We start from the raw sequence: 26,899 nt of genomic DNA on the forward strand, positions 1-26,899 counted from the left end.
ATGGGAGCGTAAAATTACAAAGGTTCTTAACCGAATAAGTGTATAGGCAAAACTGTGGCAGATGGGATTCATTATAAGCAAACTGGAGGCTATCCACTTTGGGCTTAAAAATGCTGAGGTGATTTTATAAATTGTGTAAAACTGAAACACTGGAAGTTCAAAGATACTTGTGGATTGAAGTGCAATACACTGAACGTTAAAATGAAATGAAAATGGTACAAAAAGGCTTGTGGAATCCTGGCTTTTATCTCTAGAGGATTAAAACACAAGGCAATAGAAGTCATAACACTGCTTGCATCTAATTTTGAAAGCCCAGATACACTAGACCTGGACCACTACTGGCAGTCCTAGACTGGGAAGGATATGTCAACCTTGGAAGGACTACTGTATGGGTACATCTAGACTATTAATAGTTTTTTTTTTAAATGAGGATATACTATTCAAACAACTCAAACTGTATTCCCTAGAATTTGGAATTTGAGGGGTGATTTGATACAGGCTTTCAAGATATTAACAGCAGATGGTAGAATAAATAGAGAGAACTTATTTCTGCTGATTCAGAAGTCTAGGATTAGGGGACACAATCTAAAGACAAGAGCTAGACCTTTAAGCAGTGAACTTATGAAACACTTCCATACATAAAGATTGTTAGATATTTGGAAGTCACCCACAAACGGCAATTGATGCTCAGTCAATTATTGTCATAGAGTCATACAGCACAGAAACAGACTGTTGGTCCAAGTCATCATGCTGACCAGCCAGTTGCTCAAACTAAACTAGTCTCATTCACTTGCATTTAGCCCAGAATTCTCTTAACTGCTCCTATTCATGCATCGGTCCAAATGTCTTTTAAAAGTTGCAACTATACCTGCATCTACTACTTCCTCTGGCAGGTCTTTCCATATACGTACTGTCCCCTGTGTGGAAAAAGTTGTCCCTCAGCTTAGCACGTGACAATGGGAGAATTATACATTATTGGTGCAAATATGCATCGTCTTACTCTGTACTTCAGCAAACGGGAGATCTAAATCACCATGCTACTGAAGTCTCTAGACTTCTTTTGAAAATGATTACGATAACCAATAGGGTAGTATTTGTAACTGCAAATGCTTCTGCCCTTGTATTTAGCACCCTGAAATTTAATACTGGCAAAATATTTGGAAACAAAATCAACTTCTCAAATAAAATTTCTTCCAAACAGCACTTTTGTTGGTGCTCCTGGCTAATATTCTGTTGCATCAGATGAGAAATAAATGAGCTCCCATGAGTACAATCACTTGTTAGAATACTTTGTAATTACATTGTGTACAAAGCAATTAATGTACTTCTACTTTTGAATCAACTACTCATTCATTGTCTGAATGGAAAATAAGCAGGAAATAGGGCATAGTTTTATATATTCTCCACAGCGAAATGTAAGCAGCTCTGAGTTCAGTGACACCGCAACAAAATAAATGAAAAGAGCTGCTGGTTTCTGAGCATCCCAGACCTAAGCATAAGACATTGCGTCTGTAGTTACCTCCAGAGGTAGTGGCAGCTCAAAGGGAATATTATTCCTAAGGCTTCTGTTGTTGGAGGCTCAGCGTCATTTTGACTCAGTTGAGAGAACAGAAACGTAGTAAAACAGAAACTGAAATAGGCCATCCGACATTTCAAGCATGCTGCATGATTGAATCCAACCATGGATCATCTTTCACCTCAGCTCCACTTTCTGACTTTATTACCATATTCATAAATTTTCAGAGTGTCCAAAAAGAGTGAACAATCTACACCTCAGTGCAATCTTGATAGGCGAGGCAATGGCCCAGTTACATTATTGCAGGGCTGTTATTCTGGAGACCCAGTTAGTGTCCTGCCATAGCAGATGGTGGAATTTGAATGAGTTCCTAATAATGACCACACATCCATTGTCGATTGTTAGAAAAACCCACCTGGTTCACTACTCCAGTCTACACGTGACTCCAGACCCACAGCAATGTGGCTGACTCCTAACTGCCCTCTGGGCAATTAGAGATGGGCAATAAATGCTGCCTCGCCAGCAGCACCCTCATCTTGTGAGTGAATTAAAAAATCTATGCTTCCAACAAACTATTTCGCGAATTTAACACTAAACGTGTTAATATTAAATCTGGTATACAAAGAATTTTGTTAACACAAACTTATCATGGGATGTGGAACAAGGATTTACTAATGTTACATCGGCCATGATGTCACTGAATAGTAAAACAGGTTTTAGGAGCCCCTGCTCATATTTATCAAACCTGCTTAAATACAAGCAAGGTATCTTACCTTTCGGGTCAGAGACAGCAAAATAGAATCCATGAATATTCGGAAGCCAACATGTTCTCCGAATGTTTTTACATAAACCTAAAAGAATTTTTAAAATGCAATTAACGCATTATTAAATCAAATAATCCTTGAATATAATGCATATTAGGAAGTTTAAAAAGCTACGAAACATGAGGCTGATTGTCATTACACCCAGGCCTTTGTGCTCTGTCTTCACGTTTACTGTAGGTTCCAATGGTCGGTATTTCAGTTAACTTGGTGAGACTTTCTGGAACACTATCCCTGAACTGCTTGGTTTTTCTTTAAAAAGTCCCCATGGAGCATGTGTCCTCAAATTAGTCTTCAAGCAACTCCCCTAAATCTCTGTGTGAACTGACCCCCATTTTATCCCAGACTAGTGCAAGGTGTTGATGTATTTCCATATAGTAGTGGGGAAGCGAACTAATCAGTTTATGATGCCTGATGATATGACGCTGGTACTTCGAACAATATATTGTACAGTAAGTGTCTCTTCATTTCTGTGATGTTGTTCTGTTTCAGCGTTTTTCTGTAAATCAGTAAGTACAATCTGGCTTGTACAATGAGTGGTGCATGTGTTATAGTAAACTGGGCAGCTTTTTTCTAAGAAATACATTGTGTTTAAAAATTTCAGGGATAAACAAAAAAATGAGAAGATGGAACAGAAAAATTTGATAGAGTTTAAAAATATAGTGGAAGGACAGAGAGACAAAGAGCAATATTGCATCAGAGAACTGTAGATGCTGGAAAATCTGAGATAACAAGGTGTAGAGCTGAATGAACACAGCAGGCCAAGCAGCATCAGAGGAGCAGGAAAGCTGACGTTTTGGGCCTCGACCCTTCTTCAGAAATGGGGGAGGAGAAGGGGGTTCTGAAATAAATAGGGAGGGGGGGAGGCGGATAGAAGGTGGATAGAGGAGAAGACGAGTGGAGAGGAGACAGACAGGTCAAAGAAGCAGGGATGGAGCCAGTAAAGGTGAGTGTTGGTGGGGAGTTAAGGAGGGGATAGGTCAGTGCAGGGAGGACAGACAGGTCAAGGGGGTGGGATGAGGCTAATAGGTAGGAGATGGGGGTGGGACTTGATGTGGGAGGAGGCGATAGGTGGGAAGAAGGACAGGTTAGGGAGGCAGGGACAAGCTGGGCTGGTTTTGGGATGCGGCAGGGGGAGGGGAGATTTTGAAGCTTGTGACATCCACATTAATACCATTGGGCTGCAGGGTTCCCAAGCAGAATACGAGTTGCTGTTCCTGCAACCTGCGGGTGGCATCATTGTGGCACTGCAGGAGGCCCAGGGTGGACATGTCATCTAAAGAATGAGAGGGGGAGTTGAAATGCATCCAACAGGGAGGTGCAGTTGTTTATTGCGAACCAATTGTAGGTGTTCTGCAAAGCGGTCCCCAAGCCTCCACTTGGTTTCCCAGGTGTAGAGGAAGCCACACTGGAACAGCATGATTGGATTTTGAACTCAAATTAAAGAAACGGATAGGGAGACAGACAGGAAAGCAAATGGATCATTTTTGAAAAAGACAAAAATGGAGACAAGGTCCAGATACAGAAGAAGAATATAACAGTGAAGGAGAAAGGAAGAAAAAATAAACAGAAGGAGACACGGATCTAATTAGACAGAAAGTATGGCAAGGTGCAAGAGAAGGTAGCAAACAGACCAAAAAAAGGATTATGGAACCACAAAAGCTATCAATGGCCAAGAAACAGAGCTGTGGTGAACAAGAGAAACATCAGTGAATGCCCCAGAAGATGACAGATGTTATGGCTAAGGCTCGAGGCTGTAGTCTAGTTTCACTCTACTCATACTACGTCATAAGTCAAAACTGAATAAAAATACTTTTTAAATAGATGACCAAATTAATAACTTAATTATACAAATTTTAAATAGAAAGGAGTATCAGACACAATTATTTGTATATTAAACAAATCTTATTTGATAAAGTTGCAGTAATTGGCTAATATGCAAGTATAAATGTTTGTCCCTGTAAGCAACTCAAAACATATAAACATAGACACATTTTTCAGGAAAAGAGAAAGAATAGATTTCTCTCTGTAAAGGTTCACTTTAAAAAAGAACACTGAACTTCAGTAAATTTATGGCACAATTTTTGCATAAAATATTTTCACATTGGAAATAGTTAGAACTGACTTCATGTTACATTCAGCATGTCCAGGGTATGATGCAGATTTCCAGGCAACAGACTATATTAATACAGTGTCAGAACATCGTTTTGAATAAAATCTGGAACATCTTTCTGAATCTCTTTCCATAATTATATATTTAATGTTTGTTAAATCTGTAGACAAAAATTAAACAAAATTACCTTATTGTCTTTTATCGTGTAATGGCACAGACTTTGCCTTTGTCCAAATCTTTTCTCAATTTCTGTGGAAATTCTGTCTGGATCTACAAAAGGAAAATTGGCCAAATCTCGTTCTATCTGTGAAAAAGAGTGTGGACAGTGCATGTCCTTGTACCACCTGGTTCCATCTTCTTGTGGACAGTCACATGATTCATGGTACACATGACCTACAAAGGCAAATCGCATTCACTGTTGCCATTAATCTCCCAATTAAAATCTTTACAGAAAATCAAAAATCACCAAAGTAACAATTGTATCAGTCAGCCCTTATTATTCTATGTCTGACTTGTGAATAGAAAGTTTTAATATTATTGTATGTAAACTTGAACTCAAATCACAGAAAACTCGTCGGAGCTGAAAAACCTTACAGCCATAAGATTGACTGACTGGCAAAATTTTACACCGTATGGGAAACATTTCATTTGAAGTATATTAGAACTGGTACACATCATTTACAGCTAACTTACTAAAATATACAACATTGTAAAAAAATGTCCTTAATATCTTGCTTTTAAAGTCTATGCGAAAAAAAATTGCACCAACAACATCCTATAATGGCAATTCTGTCATTGATATGGCAGGTGAGCAAGTCACAAATATTCCACCCTCAGGTTAAGCAAGCTCCTAAACGTAATTTTTAAGACATATGATATGATAAATATCTGATTCTCCAACAACTCATCACTCTTGTTAGGAAAGCTCCTGCGCTCAACAACTACCTTCCCCAAGAATAATGCTGCAACATTACATTTGGGAGCAGTACGAAGCAAGTACCATGCAAGAAAAGGGAGTTTCAGGCAAAGATACCATGGAATTGTGGGCAAAGAGTGGGCAACAAAAGCTGATTTTCACAGTAATGTACCAAGAAAGGATAAAGAAAAAGTGAGGTCAAACAGCAAATACTGCAATTCTTCTGCTCCAGCAAGATTTTGCCCAGTATATTTATATTCCAATGTATTACATCACTGTGCTCTTTCATGTTAATTATACAGAAAAATCATAAATACCTTTTAAAACATATGGTGACTGAGCAACATGTTCATCTTGGAACTTAACCTCAATTACCAAACCTCTGTAGCTTGAATACATTCGGTATCTGACAAGAAACGATCCATCTTTCAGGTCCAACACTTGTGTCCAAATCCTAGTGAATTGTTCGCCAGGTGAATAAATATGTACTGCAAATGTATTTTCACCTGGTGAAGAAGTAAAGCTGTTGGAAAAGGAGTATCATTAACAAAAGCAACAATGCAAATGAATATAATTCATTGTAAAGAGCACATCTCTTGTAATCTCTTCTCCACCTATCTTCTTTACTCTCCATCTTCGGTCCGCCTCCCCCTCTCTCCCTATTTATTCCAGTTCCCTCCCCCCATCCCCCTCTCTGATGAAGGGTCTAGGCCCGAAACGTCAGCTTTTGTGCTCCTGAGATGCTGCTTGGCCTGCTGTGTTCATCCAGCCTCACATTTTATTATCTTGGAATCTCCAGCATCTGCAGTTCCCATTATCTCTGATACTATTTTAACCTCACTGTGAAGCCTCTTCCAGGGATGCCTAACCTGAAGAAGTTACCCTCCTCCCTCCGGACCAACCTCAGGGAATCTCTCTCCCATTGCAACTCTCTTGTAATCTCTTCTCCACCTATCTTCTTTACTCTCCATCTTCGGTCCGCCTCCCCCTCTCTCCCTATTTATTCCAGTTCCCTCCCCCCATCCCCCTCTCTGATGAAGGGTCTAGGCCCGAAACGTCAGCTTTTGTGCTCCTGAGATGCTGCTTGGCCTGCTGTGTTCATCCAGCCTCACATTTTATTATCTTGGAATTTCCAGCATCTGCAGTTCCCATTATCTCTGATACATTTAAAAGGTATCTAGGCCAGGACAGGTTTTTGATAGATTCACAGACAAATACAAAATTAAAACAACACAACTCCAGATCAATTTCTTGATGTTGCGAAACATAATTTTGATATAAAAAAACTCCAAAATTAGTGTACAAGTCGTAATTACTACAATGTTTCCGTCCTCCGTTTTGAATACTAAAATTTTAGCACACAACACCATTTTTATGTATTTAAAAAACCTATGTAGAATAACATATTAATGGCAATTGCAAAAACAATGCCTATACAATGAAATTAATAATTACAATAAAATTTTTACCTGGTGTGTTTAATATTATGTACTGTAGTAGATTGGGAAAAAAACATCATTTTATATTCAAGAATTGTATATTCACAGAAAAATCATAATATTTTTGTGACAATGTTCATTAGTTAACAAATCATCTATTTTATAATTACAGAAAAACAATGATGCACCATTCCCCAAAGATAAAAGCCTACACAAATCCATTTAGATTTTTGTCTGTTAACAGAAGTAAAGGACTTGATATCCTGTGTCAGTCTTAGCTCACTGATACAACTCCCACCATTCATGCCTGAAGGTCAAGATTCAAATCCCACTCCAGGACTTTAGTAGATAAACTCTGTTGTGATTTTTGGGAGGTAATGGCCTAGTGATATTATCACTGAGCTATTAATCCAGAGACCCAGGTGATGTTCTGGGGACCCAGGTTCAAATCCTGCCAAGGCAGATAGTGGAATTTGAATGCGATAAAAATCTGGAGTTAAACCATCTGATGGTGACCATGAATCCATTGCTGATTGTTGTGGGGTGGGGGTGAACTCTATCTAGTTCACGAATGCCCTGTTCGGGAAAGAAATTGATGTCCTTACCCCTACATGTGACTGCTGACCCATGTGGTTGACTCTTAAGCCCCTTCTGGGAAATAAATGCTACCCTGGCTGGCAATGTCCTAATCCTATGAATGATTTTTTTTTAAATATCCAGCACATTTCTGAGGGAGTACTGCAATGTGCTCTTGGCCACAGTATTAACACAAGTCCAGTTTGCTTTCTCAGGTAGACAGAAAGAAACGTATTCCATCTGTTGAAAGCACAGAAGCACTGATAGTGTCTTAGTCAGTATTTACTTCTCAACCAATATCACTAAATTCACTTTTGTAGAAGCTCGTTACTGAGGAGCAGGTGGTTGTCGCATTGCCGTACAACATTGACTTTACTTTAGAAGGAATGTATTTGCTATTAAGTGCTCTGGGCTCTCTTGAAATCATGAAGCTATTCAAATGTAAACTCTTTCTTGACTTGGGAAAAGTGTTGGAGGTTTGGACCTGACTCCTAGCATCTGTCAACAACTTTTAAAAACAGAAGGGGGAGTAGACAAAGGAAGAGAAGCTTTGGAATGATATGGTGACCCAAATGTTGAAAGACATGTTTTGCTTTAAATTTAAATTCTTTACTAATTATTATGTTCCTTACCTTGTAAATAAACTTTATGTTTTTCTGCAGTTGTTTTTGACTAGAATCTGATCACTGATGTCCTCTCCTCAACAGCATTACATTTGTACATACCTGAATTTAGTTGAGTTCGTTTCAGTACAAGTCCTGAATTTATTTTTAAGATTGAGATTTGTGACTTTTTCTTATCTGTTCTAAATTTTCAGTCCTGTCCTCTTCTTGGGCTTCCTCAACCTAATTGAGAGCATGGACCATTTAAGGTATGAAAATACATATTCAATGTTCCCTCTCGTCCAGTGAATAATCAATCCCACTTGTTCTTCATACTACCCCACGACTATGGAACTGAACTTTGCTTGATTTGACAGACCTTGATCTTTACTCAGATGAATTTGATATTCTGGATGTGAGTTTGCTCGCTGAGCTGGAAGGTTAGTTTTCAGACGTTTCGTCACCATTCTAGGTAACATCATCAGTGAGCCTCCGGTGAAGCGCTGGTGTTATGTCCCGCTTTCTATTTATCTGGTTAGGTTTCCTTGGGTTGGTGATGTCATTTCCTGTTCTTTTTCTCAGGGGATGGTAGATGGGCTCCAAATCAATGTGTTTGTTGATGGAGTTCCGGTTGGAATGCCATGCTTCTAGGAATTCTCGTGCGTGTCTGTTTGGCTTGTCCTAGGATGGATGTGTTGTCCCAATCAACGTGGTGTCCTTCCTCATCTGTATGTAAGGATACGAGTGATAGTGGGTCATGTCGTTTTGAGGCTAGTTGATGTTCATGTATCCTGGTGGATAGCTTTCTGCCTGTTTGTCCAATGTAGTGTTTGTCACAGTTCTTGCTAGGTATTTTGTAAATGACGTTCGTTTTGTTTGTTAATGTGAGGCTGGATGAACACAGTAGGCCCAGCAGCATCTCAGGAGCACAAAAGCTGATGTTTCGGGCCTAGACCCTTCATCAGAGAGGGGGATGGGGTGAGGGTTCTGGAATAAATAGGGAGAGAGGGGAAGGCGGACCGAAGATGGAGAGAAAAGAAGATAGGTGGAGAGGAGAGTATAGGTGGGGAGGTAGGGAGAGGATAGGTCAGTCCAGGGAAGACGGACAGGTCAAGGAGGTGGGATGAGGTTAGTAGGTAGGAGATGGCGGTGCGGCTTGGGGTGGGAGGAAGGGATGGGTGAGAAGAAGAAAAGGTTAGGGAGGCAGAGACAGGTTGGACTGGTTTTGGGATGCAGTAGGTGGAGGGGAAGAGCTGGGCTGGTTGTGTGGTGCAGTGGAGGGAGGGGACAAACTGGGCTGGTTTTGGGATGCGGTGGGGGAAGGGGAGATTTTGAAGCTGGTGAAGTCCACATTGATACCATATGGCTGCAGGGTTCCCAAGCGGAATATGAGTTGCTGTTCCTGCAACCTTCGGGTGGCATCATTGTGGCACTGCAGGAGACCCATGATGGACACGTCATCTAAAGAACGGGAGGGGGAGTGGAAATGGTTTGCGACTGGGAGGTGCAGTTGTTTATTGCGAACCGAGCGGAGGTGTTCTGCAAAGCGGTCTCCAAGCCTCCGCTTGGTTTCCCCAATGTAGGGGAAGCTACACCGGGTACAATGGATGCAGTATACCACATTGGCAGATGTGCAGGTGAACCTCTGCTTCATGTGGAATGTCATCTTGGGGCCTGGGATAGGGGTGAGGGAGGAGGTGTGGGGGCAAGTGTAGCACTTCCTGCGGTTGCAGGGGAAGGTGCCGGGTGTGGTGGGGTTGGAGGGCAGTGTGGAGTGAACAAGGGAGTCGCGGAGAGAGTGGTCTCTCCAGAAAGCAGACAGGGGTGGGGATGGAAAAATGTCTTGGGTGGTGGGGTCAGATTGTAGATGGCAGAAGTGTCGGAGGATGTTGCGTTGTATCCGGAGGTTGGTGGGGTGGTGTGTGAGAACGAGGGGTTCCTCTTTGGGGGGTTATGGCGGGGGCGGGGTGTGAGGGATGTGTTGCGGGAAATGCAGGAGACGCGGTCAAGGGCGTTCTCGACCACTGTGGGGGGAAAGTTGCGGTCTTTGAAGAACTTGGACATCTGGGAGGTGCGGGAGTGAAATGCCTCATCGTGGGAGCAGATGCGGCGGAGGCGGAGGAATTGGGAATAGGGGATGGAATTTTTGCAGGAGGGTGGGTGGGAGGAGGTGTATTCTAGGTAGCTGTGGGAGTCGGTGGGCTTGAAATGGACATCAGTTACAAGCTGGTTGCCTGAGATGGGGACTGAGAGATCGTTTTGTTTGTTGTCTGTTGTCTTAAGTTCATTAGCTGCTGTTTTAGTGTGTTGGTGGGTTTGTGGGCTACCCTGATGCCAAGAGGGTTTGAGTAGTCTGGCAGTCATTTCCAAGATGTCTTTGATGTAGGGCAGAGTGGTTATGGTTTCTGGGCACGTTTTGTCTGTTTGTTTGAGTTTGTTGCTGAGAAATCGGCGGACTGTGTTCATTGGGTACCTGTTCTTTTTGAATATGCTGTATAGGTGATTTTCCTCTGCTCTGTGTAGTTCCTCTGTGCTGCAGTGTGTGGTGGCTCATTGGAATAATGTTCTAATGCAGCTTCGTTTGTGGGTGTTGGGATGGTTGCTCCTGTAGTTCAGTATTTGGTCCGTATGTGTTGTTTTCCTGTAGACGCGGTTTGAAGTTCCCCATTGACTGTTCGAACATTGATGAACAGCTGCATCAGAACATTATTCCAACGAGCCACCACACACTGCAGCACAGAGGAACTACAAAGAGCAGAAGAAAATCACCTGTACAGCATATTCAAAAAGAACAGGTACCCAACGAACACAGTCCGCCGATTTCTCAGCAACAAACCCAAACAAACAGACAAAATGTGCCCAGAAACCATAACCACTCTCCCCTACATCGAAGACATTTCGGAAATGACTGCCAGACTACTCAGGCCTCTTGGCATCAGGGTAGCCCACAAACCCACCGACACACTAAAACAGCAGCTAATGAACTTAAAAGACCCTATACAGACAACAAGCAAAACGAACGTCATTTACAAAATACCTTGCAAGAACTGTGACAAACATGACATTGGACAAACAGGCAGAAAGCTAGCCACCAGGATACATGAACATCAACTAGCCACAAAAAGACATGGCCCACTATCACTCGTATCCTTACATACAGATGAGGAAGGACACCACTTTGATTGGGACAACACATCCATCCTAGGACAAGCCAAACAAAGACACACACGAGAATTCCTAGAAGCATGGCATTCCAACTGGAACTCCATCAACAAACACATTGGTTTGGAGCCCATCTACCACCCTCTGAGAAAAAGAACAGGAAATGACATCACCAACCCAAGGAAAGCTAAACACATCAATAGAAAGCGGGACATAACACCAGCACTTCGCTGGAGGCTCACTGATGATGTTACCTAGAATGGTGACAAGCCATCTGAAAATGAACCTTCCAGCTCAGCGAGCAAACTCACATCCGTAACCTCAACCTGAGCTACAAATCTTCCCAAAACTCGCTACTATTTGATACTGGCATGCAATAAAAGTTTTACAGGTTTGGTAAAATAAAGTTTTTTAAGGGATCTTGGCTAGATGCAAATCAACTCCCTGATTTGAACTTAACACTTATATGCACGGAGATCTTTAACTGTTTTGAGATCCACTCACCAGATAACAAACAAAACTTCAAACATTTGTACCAGTGAGTGTTGGGCATTTTAATTTGCTCCAAAGCTTCGAGGTCCATTCTTGGCAATAATTATCCCTAGGTTATTGCATAAATTATATATTGGAAGTATACACTCAAATTGATTGATCTTCATTCAGTGGGTTGTTAATCTAATATAAACTATGATTGTAAATTACACTGTAGCATTCTTTGGCTAATTATGTGCCATTGATCAAGTTAAACATCATTCTAAATGTTATTTACACATTGTTTTTCCTTTTTGCAAATCAAAATATTTAGTCTGACTCTTAAAGTGCTGTTTATGTCATTATAATGTTTAGTGTTGTGTCTGCAAAAAAATTGCTAAAATACACATTATATGTAGATTAGGGATGGCTGAATGTGCGTTTACTTCAGTGTGTGTGTGTATGCATGTGTGTGTGAGAGAGAGAGAGAGAGAGACACACAGAGAGACAGACAGAGACAGACACAGACACAGAGAAGAAGAGATTGCATATGTTTAAATGTACATAAGATTTAACCAAAAAGTAAACTTTATTTGAATGAAATTACTCCAAGAAATATGACAGCTGTTTCAGAGCAAGTTAATGATTTTGCATTTATTGCAGTGTGTGAAACAAAAACATTTTTTCCCCAAATCTGAAGTAAGATGGATTACGGGTTCATATAGTGCATTATGATGAATATGGATACCATCATGTGATTTGATATCTGGTACTTAGAGCAAATAAGACACCTCACCAATGGGAGAGTAAAATCAAACAGCAAGTTGATTTGACACACTTTATGGATAATACCTTAGAACTAATCACATGTTGTCATCTCAGGAAAAAGAAAGGCTAAACTTATAAAAGGGTTTGAAAAAGGAGAAAATAGTTCTAAAAAGGCAAAATCAAAATATGAAACATAATTTCTTCACTTTGGGTATTGTGTATCAGAATTAACCCAGAAAACAGTATGATGTTATATTAGATAATAAAATGTGAGGCTGGATGAACACAGCAGGCCAAGCAGCATCTCAGGAGCACAAAAGCTGACGTTTCGGGCCTAGACCCTTCATCAGAGAGGGGGATGGGGGGAGGGAACTGGAATAAATAGCGCAGTAGTAGTATGGCGCACTGACCTCTACATCGCCGAGGCCAGACGCCAACTCTCCGACACCACCTCCTACCGCCTCCTCGATCATGACCCCACACCCGAGCACCAAACCATCATCTCCAACACCATTCACGACCTCATCACCTCAGGGGACCTCCCACCCACAGCCTCCAACCTCATTGTTCCCCAACCCCGCACGGCCCGTTTCTATCTCCTTCCCAAAATCCACAAACCTGCCTGCCCTGGTCGACCCATCGTCTCAGCCTGCTCCTGCCCCACCGAACTCATCTCCACCTATCTGGACTCCATTTTCTCCCCTTTGGTCCAGGAACTCCCCACCTACGTCCGTGACACCACCCACGCCCTCCACCTCCTCCAGGACTTCCAATTCCCTGGCCCCCAACACCTCATATTCACCATGGACGTCCAGTCCCTGTACACCTGCATTCCGCATGGAGATGGCCTCAAGGCCCTCCGCTTCTTCCTGTCCCGCTGGCCCGACCAGTCCCCCTCCACCGACACTCTCATCCGCCTAGCTGAACTCGTCCTCACACTCAACAACTTCTCTTTTGACTCCTCCCACTTCCCACAGACTAAGGGGGTGGCCATGGGCACCCGCATGGGCCCCAGCTATGCCTGCCTCTTTGTAGGTTACGTGGAACAGTCCCTCTTCCGCACCTACACAGGCCCCAAACCCCACCTCTTCCTCCGGTACATTGATGACTGTATCGGCGCCGCCTCTTGCTCCCCAGAGGAGCTCGAACAGTTCATCCACTTCACCAACACCTTCCACCCCAACCTTCAGTTCACCTGGGCCATCTCCAGCACATCCCTCACCTTCTTGGACCTCTCAGTCTCCATCTCAGGCAACCAGCTTGTAACTGATGTCCATTTCAAGCCCACCGACTCCCACAGCTACCTAGAATACACCTCCTCCCACCCACCCTCCTGCAAAAATTCCATCCCCTATTCCCAATTCCTCCGCCTCCGCCGCATCTGCTCCCACGATAAGACATTCCACTCCCGCACGTCCCAGATGTCCACGTTCTTTAAGGACCGCAACTTTCCCCCCACGGTGATCGAGAATGCCCTTGACCGCGTCTCCCGCATTTCCCGCGACACATCCCTCACACCCCGCCCCCGCCACAACCGCCCCAAGAGGATCCCCCTCGTTCTCACACACCACCCCACCAACCTCCGGATACAACGCATTATCCTCCGACACTTCCGCCATTTACAATCCGACCCCACCACCCAAGACATTTTTCCGTCCCCACCCCTGTCTGCTTTCCGGAGAGACCACTCTCTCCGTGACTCCCTTGTTCGCTCCACACTGCCCTCCAACCCCACCACACCCGGCACCTTCCCCTGCAACCGCAGGAAATGCTACACTTGTCCCCACACCTCCTCCCTCACCCCCATCCCAGGCCCCAAGATGACATTCCACATCAAGCAGAGGTTCACCTGCACATCTGCCAATGTGGTATACTGCATCCACTGTACCCGGTGCGGCTTCCTCTACATTGGGGAAACCAAGCGGAGGCTTGGAGACCGCTTTGCAGAACACCTCCGCTCAGTTCGCAACAAACAACTGCACCTCCCAGTCGCTAACCATTTCCACTCCCCCTCCCATTCTCTTGATGACATGTCCATCATGGGCCTCCTGCACTGCCACAATGATGCCACCCGAAGGTTGCAGGAACAGCAACTCATATTCCGCCTGGGAACCCTGCAGCCATATGGTATCAATGTGGACTTCACCAGTTTCAAAATCTCCCCTTCCCCTACTGCATCCCTAAACCAGCCCAGTTCATCCCCTCCCCCCACTGCACCACACAACCAGCCCAGCTCTTCCCCCCCACCCACCCACTGCATCCCAAAACCAGTCCAACCTGTCTCTGCCTCCCTAACCGGTTCTTCCTCTCACCCATCCCTTCCTCCCACCCCAAGCCGCACCCCCCGCTACCTACTAACCTCATCCCACCTCCTTGACCTGTCCGTCTTCCCTGGACTGACCTATCCCCTCCCTACCTCCCCACCTACACTCTCTTCACCTATCTTCTTTACTCTCCATCTTCGGTCCGCCTCCCCCTCTCTCCCTATTTATTCCAGTTCCCTCCCCCCTCCCCCCATCCCCCTCTCTGATGAAGGGTCTAGGCCCGAAACGTCAGCTTTTGTGCTCCTGAGATGCTGCTTGGCCTGCTGTGTTCATCCAGCCTCACATTTTATTATCTTGGAATCTCCAGCATCTGCAGTTCCCATTATCTCTGATGTTATATTAGATATTGGCCTTTTTTTTTCAGAAGACTGTTGAATTTTCACTATCATTTAGATTTTCAAACAGTTCAACGGGGTGAAGTTTTCCAAAAAAAATCACAGTAGTAGTGGTTTCCTTGAGTAGTCTTGATAAATTGCCACTTCATCCTAAATATAAATTGCTTTACAAGTAAAAATGTAAAGCATGCTTTACTTACTTGACATTGTCCTCTGTTACTGCCTGAATATAGAAATATCGAGCTGGAAGAACTATGTTTGCCTCCAATCCCGGTCCCCAAACTAAACTTCTCCTTTGACTTACTGTGAATGTACTTTCAACTACAAAGTTCGTTATTGCAATAAAAAAGAAAGTAACAAGTAACCAACTTTCTGACATTGTTTTAAAACAGTTATCTTATAGATTGTAAGCAGCTGAATTTAAAAAAAATAAATCGACGTTAGTTGACCTAAAACTTAAGAGGTTTGGTTTACAAATCCAGACTGAAAACGGTGACCCTTTAGATTCAATTAATATTTGTAAATTTTGACCCGATTAAAACTACGTTAAATCTCGATAAAGTGGTTATGACTTTAGTCAGCACCATCCTGAAATCTAACTTGTGAAAATATTTACAGAAAAGAGATTAAACCCCACAACACACAAAGCTGCCCATCCTCCACCTCCACCATGTCTACAGAGGGAGGAAAAACCCACCACCTGACGACAAAAGCCTGCGACAATATCGGCACGGCGCTTGCGTGGTCGCACAATGCTTGCTGGGAAGTGTAGTTTTTTTCCGCCGCTGGCGACGGCGTGAACGAAGGTCGTTTTATTGGCGGGGGAGAAAACGGCGGCCGCCCGGGGGGTCACATCATGGGGGCGACGTTAGCGCTCTGAGGGCTGAATTCGTTATGTTTGACAGAGAATAGTATCCCTGGCCTGCCGTGCGGATCGGGGAAGTGGTCTGTGGGCACCAAGTGCAGGCCTAGGCCGCGGTCGGAGCGGGAACAACCGGCGGCTGCCGCTGTCTCGGGTTAAAGCCGCGGCGCTCCCTCGGCAATGAACGCGGTGTTTTACCACCGGGGATTGGGATTAGCCGGCAGAGCCGAGCCGGAGGATTGGTGCTGAGAGAATGGAGCCGAACCGAACCCCTTGGCACCAGGTAGCCTTCATTTTACAGCCTCCAGTCCCGTTCCCTCAGCGACGCCGACGGGAATGTCCCTGGAACCGCGGGCGCTGCAAATATTATAACACGAATACAAATTACTGGAGAAACTCAGCAAGTCCGCCGGCATCTGAGGAGAGAGAGAGAGAGAGAGATACAGAGTTAATGTTCCGGGCCGAGAGAACTGGAGAGTCTGTTCTCTTCATGTCTCTCTCCCTTTTTTTATATAAAATGTTTATTTTATCCTGAGGGACTAACGGCAATTCTTGTCAAACGAGCTACAAGTACGGAGTGAGCACAATAACGAATATAGTTTTCCTTCACCAGAAGCAGGTCTGGCAGCATCTGTGGGGAGAGAAACAACAGTTAACGTTTCGAGTCCAATCTTCAGAACTGAAAATTGTTCTTTGACAAACTATCCCTTTTTTTTGTTCCCACTCCCAGGTCTAAATCTAGACTGCGTTTTACCAGCCTTTGCTTCAAGTGTGTTGTTATTTCTTTCCATTATAATTTATTTACAAGCTAATTTTAATGAAATAACCCACAACTTTTTGTTCTACAATTATGTGTTGATTTGTTATAAGTTCGGAAGGAGCAGTACTGAAGAAGCGTCAGTGGACTAGAAAATAAAATGTGAGGCTGGATGAACACAGCAGGCCAAGCAGCATCTCAGGTTTATCTTGGAATCTCCAGCATCTGCAGTGGACTAGAAATGTTACTTCACCACAGAAGCTATCAGACTGGCTGGGTTTTTTTACCGGCAATTTTCAGGTTTAAGCTCGGTATTCCAGCATCTTCAATTCTTCGTTTTGTTTTAGTTTTTATGGTGTCTTTAACGTGGCAGGCGTCCCACAATGCCCCATTGGGACATTGTCAGACAAACCTTCGGACTATGATACATATAACTTTAGAGCAGGTGAGTAAAAATCATGGTCATAGGCACAGATTTTGAAGTGCACCTTTAAAGGTCAAGGGATACTTGGGTAGACGTGTTCATGGTGATAATTCCAGAGTTTAGAATCTAGGCTTGGGTGGCCTGGTAGCAGTGATTAACACTATGGTCTGTCAGTGCCACCCTGGGTGACTGTCAGTGTGGAGTCTGCACAGTCTCCCTGTGTCTGTGTGAGTTTCTTTCAGGTAATCCAGTTTCCACCCAGAGTGCAAAAATGTGCAACCATGGCCATGGTTGATGTGAGGTTGCAGGGTTACAAGGATAGGGTAGGGTGCTCTTCAGAGGGTCATTGAGGACTCAATGGGCTGAACAGCCTCTGTTTGCACTAAGAGATTCTGATTTTTGAAAATCGAGGACTTGTAAGCACTTGGAATTAAATATTAGAGAGATTTTGAGGGGTTGTAAGACTGCAGAAGGTTACAGCGATAGGAATAAGACTATAAAGGGAACTTGAAAACATGGAAGAGAATTTTGAAAACTTAATTTGAAATTTGCAATACATATTTAAGTCTGCAAACTGAAAAGGTGGGTGAACACAGGCAGCGAATTTTAAATAACCAACTTTATGGTGGATGACAAACATAAGACCAACCAAGACAGCATTGGAATAATTGAGTTGAAAACAATTTCCGGATCAAGGTTTCAGCAGTAACCAGGTGGTGAGGTGAATATTGGTGAAGTTATGGAGATTGAAGTCAGTGATTGTGGTGATGGCAAGAATATGGGGTCTGAAGAAAAGCTCAGCCTCAAATAGGATGGCATATGTCAATAATCTGGTTCAACCTCCTGATATCTACTAAGGAGAGGAATGGAGTTGTTGTCTAGGTTTGTAGTGGGGTTGAAGACAATGGCTTTGGTCTAAAGAAAATCTCTGTTCATCCAGAACTTGATGTCCAATAAGTAACGTAACAAATCAGAGACACATGGGTGGAAAGCCAGTGAAGTGGTTGAGGGAGGTGATGGTAAGTTGGAGCCAAGTGTCTTCAGCATACACGTCTTGATGAAAGGTCAGCATGTTGATGAGAAATGAGTGATCCAACAATAGATCCTCGGAGAAATTTCAAGGGTAACGATATGGGAGTGGGATAAGTCGTCAAGTGATGTTCTGGCTATGACTATAAAGGAATGTAACTAAATGAGGAAGCAGAGGAAAAATGTTGGAGGTCAACTGCTGAAGACTGCAAACAGGGCAGGAAGGAACGATTTCCCCTGAATAAAGGATGATATTGATTACTTTGGTCGGGTTGTTTTGTTACTACAGCAATGGTAGAAACCTGACTAGAGGGTTTCTGAGATTAAGTTGTGCATTCAAAACTAAAATGGACAACGTAATTTTAAAACTAACTGCTGCTTTCAGACTGAAAAAAGATGAAAATATTACTTTCAGAATCCAATCCTTGACATCACTTAAAGCCATGGACCATTAAAGTTTTTCATGAAAGTTTACATCCTGAAATGTTGAATCCATATTTCTCTGTACGGATGTTGCCTGACTTCGAGTATTTCCAGATTTTCAGTTTTTACGTCAGATTTCAAATTTCTGCAGCATTTTAGAAAAAAAGGCTGTATATTGCAAACTGGAAGGTACTTGCTTTTACAAGAAAATTTAGTATGGCCATTGTTCTGGAGATCTCACATGTTGATCATCCTGGCGAACACTATATTTTTTAATGTTACCCAGACATAATTTTCAAACAAATGTCTGACCTTGTGAAAAAGGATTAGCTTCCAAATTTTCCAGTACATTTTAATGGGAATAAATAATTGCTCCATCTGTAAAGAATGGTTGCATTGTAAAATTTACTAGTTTGGTTAATTCAAGCAAAAATTGCCCAAAGTCAGTCAATAATGCTGTCACCTTTTGTTGATTTGAACAGGATGCAGCAAAGCTAATAGTCATTGGATGTTGGAATGATATGTACATTTTTTTAATGAATGTATTTTTACAATGTTTCTTTTGTATTTGCATCATGGACATATATTAAAATATAAGTATCTTGTTCTTTTATTGTATTCTAAATTACTTCTTATCCATACTATTTTCTTTTAGATTCAATTGCTGTTGGAGGCATGAATAACTTGAAATGCGCGAATTGTTTAATCAAGTATTGAGTCAATTACAATTGCTTGAGGAAGGCCGCTTCAGTCTACCAAAGACAAGATACCTTAAAGCAACTTTCAATGCCCAACTCTGTAGAAAATCAGTTACCAAAGCCTCCCGGAAACACACAAAGTATCGGTGTCATTGATGAACTTGCTGCTGGTGATTCACTAGGAACTTCTAATTCAAATCTGTTCTCCTGCTATGGTACTCCATCTTTCAGTCTAAGTTCTCGTGCAACAGGACGTGGCCTGTGGATGTTTCCTGTGGTCCGGGCGCGGGAAGTGTTTTACAATGTCTGCTCAGATTATGGCTTACTAAATAAGGCCACTGTTATTGCCAATACGCCATGTAGTTCCAGTGATCCAGCTCCAGTACAAGATGGAACTTCATCACTTGGTTGTCCAGCACATGATTCAAGTTATGTTGACATTGACGTTGATCCTCCGGATGTAACCCATAGAGGTAATGCACAATTGGTTGCTATACCTGTCAGCAGTGGGAAACAGCTGCTTGCCTGGGAAATAGATACATTAAAAACTGATGTAATAACATCTAAAATGAAAAGTAGAACAGGTGAGAAAATCCCACAAACAGTAAATTTCTAACTTCTTGTTAGTTTAGTTCTTAACCAAAGATAAAGTGGTACAATGGAGCTATTTCTAATTTGGACAAAATACTTTTTCAAATCTTATGATCTGACGAAATATCTGGCTTCTTACTTCTGTCTTTTATTCTTTCATTTTTATGGTATTGCTATCATTCAATGATGTTTCATATATCATAATTCTCATGTAAAGAATCTTTATTTTTATTCTTGTTTTTTACACAGATTGAGATTTTTTGTTTAAATGTGTCCATCTGACCAAAATTGTCAAATTTGTTACCTTAGACTGTTCCCTCATTTTCGAATCATGATTATACTTATCACCTTTTTTCATACATCAACCAAATTCCGTGATCTCCTATTTCTTTGCGAATTTGAAAATTTCAGTTACTGAATAGTAAACATGAAATTGGTCGCTCTCACTGCAATTAATTTCTAAACGTACCATGTGAAAAAGTTACCTTTTGGTAAAAATACGTTTCAATATTATCCCTTTCCTCAGTCCACCGTGTGCTGATTTGAATATACGCCAGTTGAGTGCCCTAGCATCCTTTTGACCTTAAGCCAATTTAAAGTTGTCTTTTATTCCCTTTTCCAAACCTGATCATGAGCTTGTATTAATGTAAGTGATTAAATTTTATCGTGTGGGTACACAGGAATTGCAAGTTCTCGGATTACATTTTACTTATAGAATCAAAGCTGTCAACATATCTAATTGCATAGATGTTTAAAATGGTTGAGGACTATTTTATGATACTTTAATTAGGGAGAGGAATGCTAACATAGAAGACATGATTTCACCAAGCTGGTCTCCCCTCTAATTGCTTGTATTGAAATTTCAATGAACCTTGACATTCATATCAAAAGGCCAGATTGTTTTGATTTCATGTATTTATGTTTCAGTTAATCCGACATTAACAAAGTACTGGCAAACTCAGCTGATCTATTAGCATCTGTGAAATGTAAAACTGATCTAAGGGTCAGAATCACCCTTTTAGAAGGATGAATGGCAGAATTTAGTTAGGTAGGGTGCAAAACAAAACAAAAATCAGTTTTCTAATAGCAGATTAGTTGTAATTATTAAATTCTTGCAATCTTTCAGGCAAGTCATATTAGGATGCTATATGTACTTATTAATCCACAACCCACTGGAATTAGGTGCGGTCTTGTTGGGCATAAACGGGAAATGCTTGAGTTTACAAACCCAGCTATGTGTAGGACCCCGTCAGTATAGACTTTTTCCTCCAAGCTTCAGTGAGCACAAACTGGGTCCTTTTTTAAACAAGCTGTACCTTTGCACAAAACCCTAGTGTAAATTGTGAAGACTGACCAAATCAACAAGCTGAAAGATAATCTTTCAGTTTCAAAATCTCCCCTTCCCCAACTGCATCCCTAAACCAGCCCAGTTCGTCCCCTCCCCCCACTGCACCACACAACCAGCCCAGCTCTTCCCCTCCACTCACTGCATCCCAAAACCAGTCCAACCTGTCTCTGCCTCCCTAACCTGTTCTTCCTCCCACCCATCCCTTCCTCGCACCCCCATCTACCTACTAACCTCATCCCACCTCCTTGACCTGTCCGTCTTCCCTGGACTGACCTATCCCCTCCCTACCTCCCCACCTATACTCTCTCCACCTATCTTCTTTTCTCTCCATCTTCGGTCCGCCTCCCCCTCTCTCCCTATTTATTCCAGAACCCTCGCCCCATCCCCCTCTCTGATGAAGGGTCTAGGCCCGAAACGTCAGCTTTTGTGCTCCTGAGATGCTGCTTGGCCTGCTGTGTTCATCCAGCCTCACATTTTATTATCCTGGAATTCTCCAGCATCTGCAGTTCCCATTATCTCTGAAAGATAATCTTTGTTATGTGTACTTTTGTTTGTTGTTCTTAAATGCTGACTGTGAATAATGTTACGAGTTTGATCAAATTAAGAAGCCTGCCTAGGTGGGACAGCCACGCTAACTGAAGTCCAAGGCTGGACATAGGGGTCAGGGGAAGAGTAGCATCATTGATGGAGATAATGAAAAGACTGATGGTCATGGGGAGATTGAAGAGGATGCAGGAGGAAAGAAGAAGACACTTTGGCATTTTTTTTGTTGGGGAGGGGAATGTAGGGATATATAATGGAGAGGGGTAGAGAGTGATTGACTCTAATGAAAAGTGAACAAACACCATCTGTTTCCTACATTGGCTTGCAAAGGAAGGCCTTGTGAGGATGTACAGTACAAATGGGAGATTCCTGTATCATGCAAATAATTCCAACTAAGGGAATTGAAATGCAAATTGAAAAATATTAGTGTGTCAGCACTTAGTTGTGGTCTTAGCATTGAAGAAGAGCAGGTACTCCAGAGTAAAGATGCACAAGCTCTATAAATTCCTAACAGTAATATCCCAACCATGACCCTTAATCACATAAGTATTTCTTCATTTACAGAATGATGTGTTTGAGATGGTGGCAGTTCAGAGGCTCTTCACTAGATTGATCTCTGATCTCTGGAGTGTTTTATGGCTCGACAGGTTGGGGTAATTTCCTCTGGAGTTTAGAAGAGTGCAGGGTGATTGATTTAAGTCTATAATATCCCGAATGATCTTGACAACATGGATGTGGAGAGGATTTTTTTTTCTTGCGAATGAATCCAGATCTAGTTGACACTGTCCTGAAAGGGTGAACTCAATTTTAAAACTTGAGTTCAGTGGATTTTTTTTTCTCCGTTCTGAGGCTTATAAAACTATGTCTCTCTGGAAGGGGTCATTGAATACTTACACAGGGTACTAAATAGATCCTTGTTTGGCTTGGGAGTCAAATATTACCTGGGTTTTTGGGGAATGTGGAATTTGAAAGACCAACAGATCAGCCAGTATCTTATTGAGTGGTGGAGCAGGAATAAGGGACTGAATGATTTTAGTTCATATTTTCGTATGCTTAATTGCTCAAAAAGACCACTTTGAGGTAAGATTACATGCTTAAAGTTTAGTATCTGATTGGTTGCTCTTCTTTTTTCCTATGCGCTTATTAAGAGTCATTGACTAATAGTTTCACAGCATAGACAGAGCCTGATGTGTCTGTGCTGGTCATTAAGCACCAATTGACTATAAGTCCATTGTCCAGCACTGTCCTGTAGTCTTGTATGTTAAGGCATAGCCAGTGTCCATCTGTATAGCACTGAAATGTTTCAGGGTACCCCTCTCTACTGCCTTTTCCAGTGGTGTTCTCCAGATATCTGCCACACTCTGGGTGAAAACTTTTCTTTAGAACCCCTGTAAACCACCTGCCCCTGGTTATTCATCCCTCTGCTAGGAGGATAAAGCTCCTTCTATCTATGCCACTCATAATTTTGTTCAGCTCAATCAGGTCTTCCCCCTCAGCCTTCTCCACTCTAAGGAAAGCAACTCCAGCCTATAAAGTCTCTGCATAGTTGAAATGCTGCAGTCCAGGCAAAGCGCCTGTTAATTTCCTCTGCTCACTCTACCGCAATCACTTTCTAAACTGTGGTGATGAAAACTGCACGTGCTATTCCAGCTGTGGTCTAAGAATATGATATATAGCTCCATCATAACCTCTTTGTTCTTGTATTCAATGCTTTGACTAAAGGAAAGTATCCCATATGCCACCTTAACAATCTATCTTCCCAGAGCAAAGAACAGTACAGCACAGGATCAGGTCCTTCAGCCCTCCAGGCCTATGCTGACACATTTTGCCCCACCATACTAAAATGGTCTTTGCTTGCAGGATCTCATCCAGGTGTTTCCTGAATGCTGCTATTGTATCTGCTTCCACCACCACCATCGGTAGCGCATTGCGCACACACGGACACACACACACATGACCCCCTACCTCGTGAGAAAAAGCCTCATACTCTCCATTCTATCCATGCCATTCACAATCTTCTTAACCCGTATCAGGTTGTCTGTCAACCTCCTGTGTTCCAGTGAGAACAAATCCAGTCTGTCCAACCTTTCTCCATACCAGGCAACATCCTGGTAAACCTTTTCTATCCCTCTCCAAAGCATCTACATCCTTCTGGTAGTTTGGTGACCTGAACTGTACACAACATTCCAAGTGTGGCCTAACCAAAGTTCTGCAAAACTGCAGTATAACTTGTCTATCCTTATACTCAGTGCCCCTTCCAGTGAAGGCAAGCATGCTGTAAGCCTTTTTTTACTACCTTATCTGCCTGTGCTGCTGTCTTCAGTAATCTGTGCACCTGCACATCCAGATCCCTCTGCATTTCAATACTCCTAAGGGTTCTGCCATTCACAGTATAATTTCCACCTGTACCTGATCTTCCAAAATACATCACTTCACGTTTGTCCAGATTAAACTCCATTCTGATAATCCTCCTCATTATATCCAACACCACCACTCTTTATCGTATGCAAACTTACTAATTAGACTAGCTATGTTTTCCTCTAAATCATCTATGTAGACCACAAACAGAGGTCCCAGCACTGATCCCTGTGGAATACCACTAGTCACAATCCTCCATTCCAAAAAGCATCCTTCCACCACTACCCTCTATCTCCTATGATGAAACCAGTTCTGCATCCTTCTTGCCAGCTCACTCCGATGCCGTGTGACTTCACCTTTTGTACCAGTCGGCCATGTGGGACCTTGTCAGAGGCTTTACTGAAGTCCATGTAGACGGCATCAACTGCTTTTCACTCATCAATCATCTTTGTCAGCTCCTCAAAAAACTTGATCAAGTTAGTGAGACACAAACTCTGCTACAGAAAACCATACTGTCTATTGCTAATAAGTCCATTTGCTTCTAAATGCATAGAGACCTTGTCCCTAAGAATCCTTTCCAGTAGTTTCCCTACCACCAATGTGAGACTTGCAGGCCTGTAATTTCAAGGATTATTCCTATTACTATTTTTCCTGTCCTGTACTCTGGTATCTATAGACATACAGACCAAGATCCCTCTTGACCTCTGTACTTCCTGCTGTCCTACCATTCCTCATTTATTCCCTTGCCTTATTAGTCCTCCCAAAATGCATTATCTCAAATCTCATATTTTTCACGATTGAATTCCATTCGTCACTGTTCTCCCTATCTGACCAATCCATTTATATCATCCTGTAGTCGAAGGCTTTCCTCCTCCCCATTTACCAAAACTAACAATTTTCATAAATTAACTGCTCATATGTTCTTTCCTTCGTTTCTAGGTCATTAATGTAGAACTAGAACTAGTACAGACTGGAACCCTAGTGTCAAATCCTCTGTGGTTTGCCTACTGGACGTAGGCTTTGACATTAAAACCTGCTTTGACTATCACTGTCTGCATCCTGCCACTAAGCCAGTTTTGATTTCAATTTGTTGAATTGCCCTGGATCTTATATGATACCCTATCAAAAGCCTCAGTGAAGTCTATGTTGATTGCAAGCACTACGTTACCTGCCACTACATTATCCTCATCCATACATTGCTCACCATCTGGCAAAACTCAGACATGATCACCCCCAGACAAAGCCATGTTATCATTGATTAACCTTGGCCTCTCCAAGTGGAGATTAATTGCGTCCCGCAGATGTTTTTTCAGTAGTTTCCCCACCACTGACGTTAAACTCTCTGGCCTGTAGTTTCTTGGTTTATCATTAACATTTGGCTGTCTTTCAGTTTTCTGGTAGCTCCTGTAGCCAGAGAGGATTTGAAAATTAATGTTAAAACCCAAATGAGCCTGAGATACATCTCATTTGGGTCTTGGGATTATCAACTTCCAAAGCTGCTAATTTGTTCAAGTGTATCACAGTCCTGTATCTGATTTTTATACCTACTTGTCCTTGTCTATGGTGACAACAGATGCAAAGTACTCGTTTAAAACCTTAGCTACATCTTCCACCTCCAGACACATTGCCATTTTGATCTCTCATAGGCCTACTCTTTCCTTGGTTATCCTTTTGCTCCAAATATACTGAACTTATAAAACACTTTTGGATTTTCTTTTATTTTACATGACACTGCTTTTTCATGCCCCATTTTCATTTTCCGAATTTATCTTTTCAAGAAATGCTGTGCACTTTCTAGAGCATCCACTGTTTTGACCCTTTGATATCTTTTTTCCTTTCACTGATCTAATCCTATACATCCCTTGACGACATCCATGGTACATCATTATGGGAATGTGTTGGTCTTGCATTCTTGTTTCGTTTTTGAATAACTCCCATTGTTCTGCAGATTTTCTGACAGATGTCCATCCCCACCCCCTTCACACTTTGTCTATCCCAGTAAGTATTGGGGAAGTTGCAGTCCCCTAATATTTTTACACTTCAGAGATCTGCCAACATATCTGTGCAGTTATCTCTCCCCAGATGTTTGGACGCCTCTATACTAGCAACAATGTGATTACCCCCTTTTTTGGTTTCAGGTTCTACCCATATAGCCTCATTTAATCTTGATTCTGTTGCAATCCCTGTTCCATTAATCTTTAAAGACTTGTTTGGTTTAAACTTTATATGTTTGAATTCAATAGCTTTGTTACAATCATGAAAGATTAACATTTTACCTTTGCAGGTGGCTTAAAGAAACAAGCTGCAAAAAAGATGAAACCATTGGAAAAACACAACAAAAAATACAATGATTCCTCTCTATATACAGTTCTGGAAGAAATGAAACAGCGCAAAGTTTTAGATCTTAGGAGATGGTCAGTATTTTATTCATTTTTGCCAGTAATTTGTTTTATTGAATCTTTGGTAATCATAATTTGAATTTTAACTAGGCACTGCGTGTTTTAATAAAACTTGTCTATATGTATCAGTTATATTTATCCAAAATCCTACCTGTCTTGGGCCACTTGACAAATTTGGAGTAATGTATAGACGAAAGTTGTATAATTAAAGACTTAAAATGACCAAGATGTATGTTTTTTTTTATACACATATATATTCATAGAGGTTTAATGATATCTTCAGTTGTACCTTCTTAAAATTGTTATAGGTCAGTATATCGCAATTAGATCAGTTATAGGAACTATGTTTTCTTACTTTCATCATAAATTATGAGAGTAACAGCAATTTTTTCCAATCTGTTTGTGATGATAGATTAGTGTGTTC

At 42.0% G+C, this 26,899-nt stretch overlaps 2 protein-coding genes across 6 annotated transcripts in view; one reads left to right on the forward strand and one right to left on the reverse strand.

The window, feature by feature from the left end:
• LOC125453347 (protein O-glucosyltransferase 2) overlaps positions 1–15,745 on the reverse strand; it is a 66,160-nt gene extending 50,415 nt beyond the window's left edge. For 3 of the 5 annotated variants that reach the window (XR_009445814.1, XM_059646410.1, XM_048532781.2), the window contains exons 1-4: positions 15,244–15,745; positions 5,684–5,889; positions 4,638–4,843; positions 2,290–2,367 (exon numbers count right to left, since the gene is read on the reverse strand). Coding sequence is in view for 4 of the 5 variants with exons in the window: in XM_059646410.1 (XP_059502393.1) it covers positions 2,290–2,367; positions 4,638–4,843; positions 5,684–5,889; positions 15,244–15,422 (669 nt within the window). In the remaining variant the exon portion in view is untranslated. Of the gene's footprint in view, positions 1–2,289; positions 2,368–4,637; positions 4,844–5,683; positions 5,890–8,013; positions 8,227–15,243 lie in introns of those variants that run through there. The other 2 variants (XM_059646408.1, XM_059646409.1) reach the window with 2 other exon arrangements.
• Positions 15,746–15,797: 52 nt separating this feature from the next.
• ercc5 (excision repair cross-complementation group 5) overlaps positions 15,798–26,899 on the forward strand; it is a 113,062-nt gene continuing 101,960 nt past the window's right edge. The window contains exons 1-3 of the mRNA XM_059646914.1: positions 15,798–16,188; positions 19,194–19,820; positions 26,361–26,490. Coding sequence (XP_059502897.1) covers positions 19,325–19,820; positions 26,361–26,490 — 626 coding nt within the window. The 5' untranslated portion in view covers positions 15,798–16,188; positions 19,194–19,324. The remainder of the gene's footprint in view (positions 16,189–19,193; positions 19,821–26,360; positions 26,491–26,899) is intronic.

The sequence above is a fragment of the Stegostoma tigrinum genome, chromosome 6 (assembly GCF_030684315.1).
Source record: "Stegostoma tigrinum isolate sSteTig4 chromosome 6, sSteTig4.hap1, whole genome shotgun sequence".
In the NCBI taxonomy this organism is placed as follows: Eukaryota; Metazoa; Chordata; class Chondrichthyes; order Orectolobiformes; family Stegostomatidae; genus Stegostoma; species Stegostoma tigrinum.